Source organism: Lepidothrix coronata, unplaced genomic scaffold (assembly GCF_001604755.1).
Source record: "Lepidothrix coronata isolate B3197 unplaced genomic scaffold, Lepidothrix_coronata-1.0 Scaffold54, whole genome shotgun sequence".
Taxonomy (NCBI): Eukaryota; Metazoa; Chordata; class Aves; order Passeriformes; family Pipridae; genus Lepidothrix; species Lepidothrix coronata.
In genome coordinates, this window is record NW_016690234.1 from 1,080,529 (window position 1) to 1,090,869 (window position 10,341).

At 62.7% G+C, this 10,341-nt stretch overlaps 2 protein-coding genes across 3 annotated transcripts in view; one reads left to right on the top strand and one right to left on the bottom strand.

Annotated features, from left to right (window-relative positions):
- Positions 1–7,140, top strand: part of ZFPM1 (zinc finger protein, FOG family member 1) — a 37,028-nt gene extending 29,888 nt beyond the window's left edge. The window contains exons 5-10 of the mRNA XM_017816084.1: positions 2,103–2,205; positions 2,916–3,125; positions 3,223–3,453; positions 3,695–3,790; positions 3,902–4,051; positions 4,476–7,140. Of these exons, the coding sequence (XP_017671573.1) occupies positions 2,103–2,205; positions 2,916–3,125; positions 3,223–3,453; positions 3,695–3,790; positions 3,902–4,051; positions 4,476–6,691 (3,006 nt within the window). The 3' untranslated portion in view covers positions 6,692–7,140. The remainder of the gene's footprint in view (positions 1–2,102; positions 2,206–2,915; positions 3,126–3,222; positions 3,454–3,694; positions 3,791–3,901; positions 4,052–4,475) is intronic.
- Positions 7,141–8,281: 1,141 nt separating this feature from the next.
- The window catches only part of CIDEC (cell death inducing DFFA like effector c), a 4,038-nt gene continuing 1,978 nt past the window's right edge, over positions 8,282–10,341 (bottom strand). For both annotated transcript variants that reach the window (XM_017816130.1, XM_017816128.1), the window contains exons 2-6: positions 9,755–9,827; positions 9,449–9,590; positions 9,205–9,354; positions 8,784–8,968; positions 8,282–8,682 (exon numbers count right to left, since the gene is read on the bottom strand). In XM_017816130.1, coding sequence (XP_017671619.1) covers positions 8,475–8,682; positions 8,784–8,968; positions 9,205–9,354; positions 9,449–9,590; positions 9,755–9,804 — 735 coding nt within the window. In that variant the 5' untranslated portion in view covers positions 9,805–9,827 and the 3' untranslated portion in view covers positions 8,282–8,474. The remainder of the gene's footprint in view (positions 8,683–8,783; positions 8,969–9,204; positions 9,355–9,448; positions 9,591–9,754; positions 9,828–10,341) is intronic.

A 10,341-nucleotide genomic window follows, 5' to 3' on the forward strand; every position in this document is an offset into this window, starting at 1 on the left:
TAGCTACAGGTTGCTTGGTTATTTGTGGATAGTCACGGGATCTGCATTTCCCACCCCAAATTTCCTCCCTGGGGACTCTGATTGTGCCTGGATAGCACCAGCAGCAGTGGTGAAGGGGCAGGAAAGGGGGCACCAAGGTGGCACCAAGGGGCTGGTGGCTGTTAGTGGCTATTGGTGCCATCACTGGGGTGAGCAGCAGAGGAGGGGGGGGGTGTATCTATGAATGTGCACATGGGTGTGTTTCAGGCTCTGGATCCTCATATCCCGGCCCGGCCACAGCCTTCCCTCCACATCCCCCCCGAGCCACACACAGGCAGCTCAAGCCCAGGATCCTCGAGGCCTGGCTCCATCCCCACCTCTTCCTCCTCCTCCTCCTCTCTCCCTCGCTCTTCTTTTCTTTTCCTTTTCTTTTTTTTTAGCTCAGGCCCGTTTATCTTTGCTGAATTAAATCCTTGATTAACCCTTATCTGCCCAGTTTGGCTCCCTATCTCCCGGTTGGCGCCGTGTGTCCAGACACCCAGTACAGGATGATTGATTTCTCAAAGATATGCGCGGCTTTTTTCTGATACTTCATTTATTGTCTAAATATTTTTGCTCCCATTTCAGCAGCTCCCTTATCGAGCCCGGCTGATGATTCCCAGCCCTGCTCTCCTCTGCCACTCTCCTCCCTCCCTATCTCTGCTCAGGGAAGGGAGGAAGGAATCGCAGCCCCATCCCTGATACGGGCTGTCGCCCTCAGGTCCCTTCGTCTTTGTTGCTGGCGGCGGGGTGGGCGTGCAGGGGGTCCCCCCCAAATCCTGCCCGGCTCTGCTCCTCATCTCCGTGTGGGAGATTATCCCACCCTGGGCTTTTAGTGGGAGCTGGGAACACTCGATCGCTTTAATGCATCTGTGGCATCGTGTGTGCCTATGGCTTTGCTAATGGAGGGAAAGGAGAAGGAGGAAGAGGAGGAGGAAGATCCCTGCCTGCCCCCAGCTGGTCCCACAGGGGTCCCCCAAAACATCAGTGCTCAGGAGGTCGTGGAAACCCACTGAGAGCCAGCCTGGGGGTGCCAAGGAATTGTGGAGCCCCCCCGGGGCTGTCCCCCAACTCCATCCCTGCCCCATGTCCCCCCCAGCCACCCAGCCCGGGGTGCAGTGAGGGCACAGGGCCGTGCCCATGCGCCATCCCGGCGGATGCGGAGCAGATAGGGTTTCTGATGGTTATCAGCCGGTGTGGAGCGGAGACACCGACCTCTTTGTTCCAGGGAGAACAAGGAAAGGCTTGACGCAGGGGCTGGGGCCGCTGAGGGGAGCTGGGGTGGGCACCCTGGGGTGCTGGGAGCACTTTGGGGTGCTGAGAGCTCCCTTGGGGTGCTGGGAGCACCTCGGGGTGCTGCAGGACTCCTGGGCACTGCAGGGACCTCCCTCCATCAGGAGATACCCACAGCTTCCCCCATGCACAGAGCAAAACTCCAAAGGGACCATCCCCTCCCTCCTCCACTACGGTCCCCAAGGGTGCTCAGCCCACAGCACCCATCCCTGTGTCCCATGTGCCCATCCCAATGTCTCCAGCCCCCATGGGCCAGGTGGGTTCCCCCAGCACTGTGGGCCATGTACATGCGTGTGCAAGCGCCTCACACACGTGTGCAAGCGCCTCACATGTGTGTTGAGGGGGTTTATCACACTGCTGGCACTCGGCTCCTGGCAGTGATAAGGCCCCAACTGGCTGCTACTGTCAGACTGAGTTGGAGGGGTTGGAAATATTGGGATGGATAATTAGATTTCATATCGTTACTGCAGCAGCCATCGGAGGATCAGAGAGATTAATTTCCCCCCCCCTTATGCTCATTAATATTCATTAGAATGCAGGGAGGCAGAGCTGGGCAGGGGCTGAGCAGGGAGTGTTGTGGCCACCCCTGGCAGCCCCTCAGCATGACCTCGGCCTGTTTTGGGGAGTGCTATGACCAGCCCCGTCAGCCTCTCCCCCTGACCCCAGCCTGGCACCCCCTCACCGTGACCCTGGCCCGTTTCAGGAAGCGCTGTGACCCCCTTGGCAGCCCCTCACTGTGACTCTGTCATGTTGTGAGGAGCGGTGCTGACCCCCTGTCCCTGCCCTGGCAGAGCCCACCCGTGACGCTTGTGCTGGGGGACGAGAGCTGCTGGCTGTCCCGCCTGCCCCTCATGCCCGGAGAGCCCGATGCCAACGCCGTCATCTACAGGAAGGGTCGGTACCACTGTCTGTGGGGGTTCAGAGGGAAAGTGTCCCCATCCATGCCCTCAGTCCCAGTGTCTGCTCTCCATGTCCTCCCGCTGGTTGCCCCGGGCTTGTCCCTGTCCCAGCCTCTCTGGCTGTCTGATGCCAAGAGGGCTGGGGAGAGTCCCAGCAGGGATGGGTGCAGGGATGGCACAGGTGTAAGGATGGGTATAAAGATGGGTACAAGGATAGCACAGGCATGGGTGTAAGGGTAGACTAAGGGATGGATATAGGGATGAGTGCAAGAATGGTGTAAGGATGGATGCAGGGATGGGCACAGGGATGAAAACAGGGAGAGACACAGGGGTGGGTGCAAGGATGGATGTAAGGCTGGACACAGGATGGGCACAAGGATTGGCACAGGGATGAGTGCAGAGATGGTTGTAAAGATGGGCACAGGTATGGGTGTAAGGGTGAACTCAGGGATTGGCACGGGAATGGGCGCATGGATATGTGCAGGGATTGGCAGAAGCCAGAGCTGCGGCTCGGGACAGGCACGGCTGTGCAGGGCTCAGACACGGGCAGACACTGCCATCTCCAGGCCGTGGCTGGGAGGAAACACCGGGCACTGCCGGAACAGCGGGGACAAGGTGGGACAGAGGGGACAGGGTGTCCCAGAGCCACGCGGGCAGCAGGATGGGGTCCAGGGATCCACGCTGACCGCTGTCCCCCCATTCCAGATGAAGCTCTGTGGTGCCGGACCACACGCGCGCTGCGGGAGAACGAGCATGTGAGTGCCTTCGTGGTGGCAGAGCCACCGCCTGTCCCCAACCACGGGGTGAAGGCGGAGCCCAGCGAATCCCCGTACCCGGCGGCGCTGCACTCGGACATCCAGCTGCTGCCACAGCAGGCCGGCATGGCCGCCATCCTGGCCACCGCCGTGGTCAACAGTGAGTCCTGGGGACATGTGGAAGGGACATGGCCCTGCCAGGGCTCCCAAACCCATAATACAAGTGATGCATGTCCCTTGTCCCTTCCCTTTTGCAGAGGACGTGTTTCCGTGCAAGGACTGCGGGATCTGGTACCGGAGCGAGCGCAACCTCCAAGCCCACCTGATGTACTACTGTGCCAGCCGACAGAGCGCCAGCGCTGGCTCACCAGCTGTGGATGAGAAGCCCAAGGAGACGTATCCCAACGAGCGTGTCTGCCCCTTCCCCCAGTGCAAGAAGAGCTGCCCCAGTGCCAGTTCCCTGGAGATCCACATGCGGAGCCACAGCGGTATGGCATGGCATGGCATGGCACAGCATGGCACCTCTCGTCTGGGTGGAGGGGCAGGGAGGCTGTGGGGCGGCAGCACGGTGACCAGTTTGATGAGGTTCTCCCCATTTGGGTCACTGGTTTGGGGCAGCTCACTTTTACGTCTTCCACCATCTCAGTCCTGTAAAGATGGAGGGATTTGTCCCTGTGGGGTGTCCCCATGGTCCCCATTGCCCTTCCTGAGCGTTCGTGTGTCCCGCAGGAGAGCGGCCATTCGTCTGCCTGATCTGCCTGTCTGCCTTCACTACCAAAGCCAACTGTGAGCGGCACCTGAAGGTGCACACGGACACCCTGAATGGTGAGTGTTCCCATGGGAACACCCCTGTCCCTTCTGGCACAGCCTGGGGATGGGTACTGGCTCTTCCTGCCCTGCCAGGTACCCACTCAGCCCATGCCGTGTTCCCAACAGGTGTTTGCCACAGCTGCGGCTTCATCTCCACCACGAGGGACATCCTGTACAGCCACCTGGTCACCAACCACATGATCTGCCAGCCGGGCTCCAAGGGCGAGGTGTTCTCCCCTGGATCAGCCCTTCCTGCTGCCAAACCCGTCGCTCCTGGTGAGTGCTGGGGCTGCGGCCACAGGGCACTTGGGATGGCATTGGCACTGAGGCCTTGTACCCAACAGGCTCTGGTGGCAGAGAGGGAGGTGGGAACGGGGCAGTGTCCCTGTGTTGGGAATGGGGAACAGGGTGAGCATCCCTGTACTAGGGGTGTTGGTAACAGGGGCAGGGCAGCATCCCTATGCTGGGATGTTGGGAAAGGAGCAGCGTCTCTGCGTGAGAAATATTGGGAATGGGAAATGGGGCAGGATCCCTATGCCAGGGGTGCTGGGAATCAGGGACGGAGCAGCATCTCTGTGCGGGGGGTGTCAGTAATAGGGGATGGAGCAGCATCCCTGTGCCAGGGGTATGGGTAACGGAGGTCAGGGCAGCATCCCTGTGCTGGGATGTCAGTGACACTGGTGCCTCTGTCCCCTGGCAGGGCTGAGCCAGCCGAACAACGCGTCCCTGCGGAAGTGCAGCCTGCCAGCGTTCCTGCCCGAGGGGCTGCCAGCGCTGCCCCAGCACATGGTGCTGCCCGGCCCCCCACCCGGCCCCCCACCTGGCCCTGACGCCACACTGCCCCCAGCACCACCTTCCTCGCCCCCTGATGCCAGGGCTGGCAAGCTCTCACCACCAGCCCAGCCACAGAATGGGGAAGGGCCTTCATCAGCATCATCCTCCTCTTCCTCCTCCTCCACCTCCAGCGAGACTATCCGCATCAAGGAGGAGCCTGCCAGCAGCCCAGTGAGCGAGGCGGAGGCACCAAAAAGCGGGGAGGGGGCCGGCAGCCCCGACGCAGGCTCCCGGACCTCATCCCCCCACAGCCTGCCCTCGGCCAAGGTCAAGTCAGAGCTCACCAGCCCCACGCCGGGCTCCAGCCCGGTGCCCAGTGAGCCAGGGACAGGCACAGCCGGCGGCACCGTCTTCCTCCCCCAGTACGTGTTCGGCCACGAAGCCGCAGTGGTGCCACAAGCATCGGAAATCCTGGCGAAGATGTCAGAGCTGGTGCACAACCGGCTGAAGCAGGGCCACGGGGGCACGGTGCCACCCACCATCTACACAGGCACGCCGGTGCCCAAGGGTGCCACTTGCTTTGAGTGCGAGATCACTTTCAACAACATCAACAACTACTACGTGCACAAGCGCCTATATTGCTCCAGCCGGCACCTGGCCGAGGACAGCCCCCCCGGGGCACGCAAGCTCAAAGCACCCCCTGGGGCGCCCAAGGGTCCTCCTGCCCCGGGGACACTGCTGTCCCCTCCGGTGGGCAACGGGCAGGGGACACCAGCAGGGGATGGGGACACCGGCCGCGATGCCACACCACTGACCACTGTGCCAGAGGTGAAGGCAGAAGAGGGGAGTGGCAAAGCAGGGTCCCCCGAGGCAGAGGGGGGATCTGGGCGATGCAGCGAGGACAGCCAGAGCCCCGGCAGCTCGGCAGGAGACGAGGGGGACGAAGACCCCAGCAAGACGTTGTGTGAGGCCTGTAACATCCGCTTCAGCCGCCACGAGACCTATGTGGTGCACAAGCGCTTCTACTGTGCCTCCCGCCATGACCCCCCCCTGCGCCGCCCCGCCGCCCCCAAAGTGCCCTTCCTGCCGCAGCCCCTGCGCACCCGCAAGCGCCGCAAGCTCTACGAGATCCACGGGGCCACTCACCGACCTGCTGAGCCGCCACCGGCCCCCGACCCACCGCCGGCCCCCGACCCAGCCGGTGCTGCTCCCTCGCCTCACGCCAGCCCCGATGCTGAGGGTCCCATTGACCTGAGCAAGAAGCCACGGTGGCAGAGTGAACCGGCACCGGCTCCGGCACCACTGCTGCCCTTGGCTGATTACCACGAGTGCACCGCGTGCCGCATCAGCTTCAACAGCCTCAACACCTACCTGGTGCACAAGAAGTACCAGTGCCCGGCCACCCCGCTGCAGCCCCGCACCCTCGAGCACCTCCAGAAGATGAAGGGGGCTATGCCTGCCCCCCTCAAGGGGCGGCACAGCCCCGGCAGCCCCAATGAGGGGGACCTTGAAGGTGTGCAGGTGAGGGCAGCCCCGGCGGGCAGCCCCAGCATCCCCTATGCCGGGGCGGACTCACTGCAGCGTCACCCCAAGAGTCCCCTGCCACCCCCGGGGGCGAAGGGACCTCTTGCTGCCTGTCCCTACTGTCCCCTCAACGGGGCCATCAAGGGCGACCTCCTCGAGCACTTCCGTAACGCCCATGGGCTCTTCGTGGCCAAGCCGGCGTTGGCCGGGCAGGGGGTCCCCGATGCCCTGGCCCCTGGTGCCAGCAGGACACCAGAGCCCCCTCTGCCCACGACGTCACCCCCTCGCCCGCCTGCCCCCCGCCTCCGCCGGGACAGCTACAGTGCCAAGGAGGGCCAGGATGGCGGCGGCAGCCCCCGGCCCCCCGCGTCCCCCCGGCCGCCCTCCTCGCCCGGAGCCCCCGAGGCACTGCGGGAAGCTGCCCGCAAGCCCCCCACGCCCCCCGCCTACACGGACAGGGGGGTGCAGACCCCCCCGGCCAAGGCTGTGCCTGGCCCTGTGCCCAACGGCAACCACAGGTACTGTCGCCTCTGCAACATCAAGTTCAGCAGCCTCTCCACCTTCATCGCACACAAGAAATATTACTGCTCCTCCCACGCTGCTGAGCACGTCAAGTAACCCCCCCATGCCCCCCGCCATTGCTCGGGGGGCTGCAGGGGCTGGGGGACAGGGGACCGGTGCCTGACACCCCTCCCTTGCAGGGGTTGATGGCGGGGAGAGGACCCCCAGGAGGCTCTTCTGGGGCAGCTTCAGCATCTGGAGCCCCAAACTTCACCCCCGCTCAGGGGTCTGAGGACCCTGTGGTGGGGAGCGTGGTGCTGAGGGGAGTCAGCCCCCACCTCTGCCCTGAAACTGAGGCAGGGGGAAAGTGCACAGCCTTGCCCTGGGGGCTGTGGGGAGGCTTTGCCCTCAGGTAGACACTACAGGGTTGAGATGGGGGGTATGGCATGTCCAGACCCTGGAAAACATGGAGATGCCCCCACTGCAGAGCGGACCCTGCACAGAGACAGCACTGGGGGTGAGGATGGAGCTGCCCTGGGAACCGTGTGTATAAGTGTGTACAGAAATAAATATGTCTAATAAACACCTGTGTGAGGGTGGGGGACACTGCGGGGGCTGGCATGGCCACTGTCATCCTGTGGGGACAGGGAATGGGGACAGTGGCAATAGCAGGGCAGGGCATGATGTCCCCACACTGTCCTTGGCACCCCTTGGTGGCACCTACATCACCCCAGGGGGGTCACACATCTGTGCTGTGGGGCAATGCAGCCACCCCCAGACTGGGTGCAGCTGGTGCTGGCTGCAGGCTGATGGCTCATTAATTATCAGGCTAATTAAGCTCCCACAGCCGCAGGTGGGGCTCAGGTCTCCTCCCACACCAGCAGTTCCTGCACTGGAGCTCCAGACCCCTGCGGTGGATGCTCAGGTGAGCGTGGCCCCGGTCATGAGTTCCCTGCAGTGTGTCATGGGGCACAATGTCCCTAAGGACCCCCAGAGCACAACTTCTCACTTCCCCACAGCTCCCAGTAAGCACAGGCAGGCAGTGGTTGTTCACCCTCATCCTGCCCTGTCTGGCAGGGATTGTGCTTTAGGGACCTCCCTGGGCTCCCCATCCCCTCTCAGGGACAATCCCCAAGAGCCAGGTCGATGGAACCCAGTGCCCCCAGCTCTGTTTGTTTCCCAGTTGGTATCCTTGGAGCTGCTGGGCGGTTGTGATCCCCATGGACGTGGCCAGGGCAGCACCATTGCCTGGGGTTGTGCAAAGCTGGCGGGTTACAGCAGCTTTCCCTGCACAGGGCTGCCAAGGGGGCTGAGGACCCAAGAGACTGGAACACCCCCTCCAGGACAGGGGCAGTGTCCCTCTGTGCCAATCCTGGACAGCTTGAAGGAGCAGGGACACCTTTCATCCCTTCAAATGGAGCAAGAACAGGCTTGGTGCCAGCTGCCACAGGCCAGTGGGTTTGGGGTTTGCCCCATCCCCTTCTCGTGGTTGTTTGCAATGCTGGAGGGGTCTTGGCTCTGTGCCAGGAGGTGAGAGCCAGTCTCTGGGTGCCAGGGAGGAGGGCAAAGGCAGCAGCTCCCTTGGGAAGTGTTCGCAACAGTTCCCCTCCTCACATGCTCTTACAGCAGCACCCCTGAGTGCCAAGCAGTGCAAGGGGCTGAGTGTCTTGTGTGTCCCCCCCCCGCAAAGATGACACAAGATGCAGCTGAATTCAGGAAAACTTTATTTAAATAAATATATTTACAGAGCAGCAGCTATTCCAGAGCAGATCTGGCCCCGCTCAGTCAGCAGAGTGCAAGGAGACATTGTGGTGGGCACCGCCTCAGGCATTGACCTAGCAGGGTGTGGGATCCCCAGCAATTGGGGGGTACAGAGGATGGGGGACAGGACACCCAGCCCTCACTGCAGCATCTTCCTGCGGGGCAGGGCTGAGAGGCTGGAGGGCAGGGCTGGGAGGCTGCGGGGCAGGAGGTTGGGCAGTGCCAGGCTATTCTCCTCTTCCTTCTGCTCCTCGGTGGCATCCAGGAGCTGCTGCATGTAGCAGGAGGTGCCAAGCAGGGCATGGCCCGTGGCCTGCATGGTGAACAGTGTCCAGCGCAGAGCTTCCCTGGGCAGGGAGAAAGGGGGTGAGCGTCCCTCCTGGCATTCTACGGGGCAGGGTGGGCAGTGTCCCCACTCCCAGAGCCATCCCAGCCCCACAGCACTCACTTCATGAGGCGCCGGGCGCCGTAGCACTGCAGGTCGTAGGACACGCTGTAGGTGCCATAGAGGGTGGCTTTGACGTTGAGGCAGCCTGGGTCCCTTGGGTGGGTCTTGTACAAGTCAAAGGTGACACAGGCAACATCGATCTTCCGAGGGGGCTTGCGGGACAGGCCCAGCTGGTAGCCAGGAGTCTGGGGAGATCAGGGCCATGGTCACCCAGTGTTACACCACCCTCCCAGTCCCACCTCCCCACCGATTACAGCATGGGATAGACAGACTCAGCTAGGGGCCAGGAGTCTGGGGAGAGCAGGTCACACCCAGTGGCACCCCACCCTGCCAGTCCCACCTCACCCAGCATCCCACCTGATCCCAGCATGGGATAGACAGGACAAACTAGCCTCCTGCTCTCCCTCCCAGGTCCACTCACCTTGGGGGCAGCCCAGCTCTGCCCCTTGCTCAGGGCCATCAGCACCGTGCCCTCCTCCAGCGTCCGGAAGAACGACTCGGTCTCCACCACAGTTCCATCCTCATCCAGCACCAGCGAGATGGGACCCGGCATGGCCAGGGCACTCTGAGCCTGCAGGGGGCCTGGGAGTGAGCAGGGCTAGGGGCAGCCAGCCCACCTCCCACCTGAGACAGACAGACCCTGGACAGACAGACCCCCAGCTCACCTGCTTGACCAGCTCAGCAAGGCTCGGGGCCATGATACCCTTGCGCAGGCTCCGGTCCCAGTTGCACACACGGAAAGGCCGGGGCGATGGGGCTGGGCTTGCCAGGAGCTGCTGGGTCATGGAGGCACTTGCTGAGACACATCTGGGGAGGGATACAGGGATTGGGGTGTCCTGAGTCCCACCACTGTCTCCTGGCACCCCAGGACTCAGTGGGGAGCAGCACATCACTTGGGGAGTAAAGGGGTGCTAAAGCAGGGAGGGCTCCAGTGTCCCCAGTCCAGGGAACAGTGGCTCCATAGCACTTACCTGGAGACGGGGGCAGCCAGGCGCTGGCTCAGGGATTTGGCATAATCCATCTTTGCCAGGAGCACGGAGCAGCCTGTGGGGAGGAAGAATTCAGCCCTGGGCAAGGGTGGTCCTGTCCACTCCGGGAGACCTCTTCCCACCAACACCTCTCACTCCTCTCTGCTCCAGAAGAGCTTCCTAGTGGCACTTCCTGTGCTTAGCTCTGGTCCCGCTGCCTTTACAGGGGCTGTTCCTGCCCTTTGGCCGGCGGTGCCCGCCCGGCCAGAGTCCCCTGCCAGCACAGCTCTTGCGCAAAGGGACACACGGGGCCCTGAGTCAGCACTGGAGCAAAGGTGAGACACCAGCACTGGGATGTGTTTACACCCCAGGGTCTTCAGCGGGGACAGCCAGGGCATTGGGAGTCAGAGACACCCCTGGGAGCACTCCCAACCCTGCGGATCGAGAGATGTATCCAGCCAGGAGCCTGCTGGGGGGCTCCAGCCAGGGCCCTCATAAGGAGGTCCAATGGATCATCCCCATCCCCATCCCCATCCCCATCCCCATCCCCATCCCCATCCCCATCCCCATCCCCATCCCCATCCCCATCC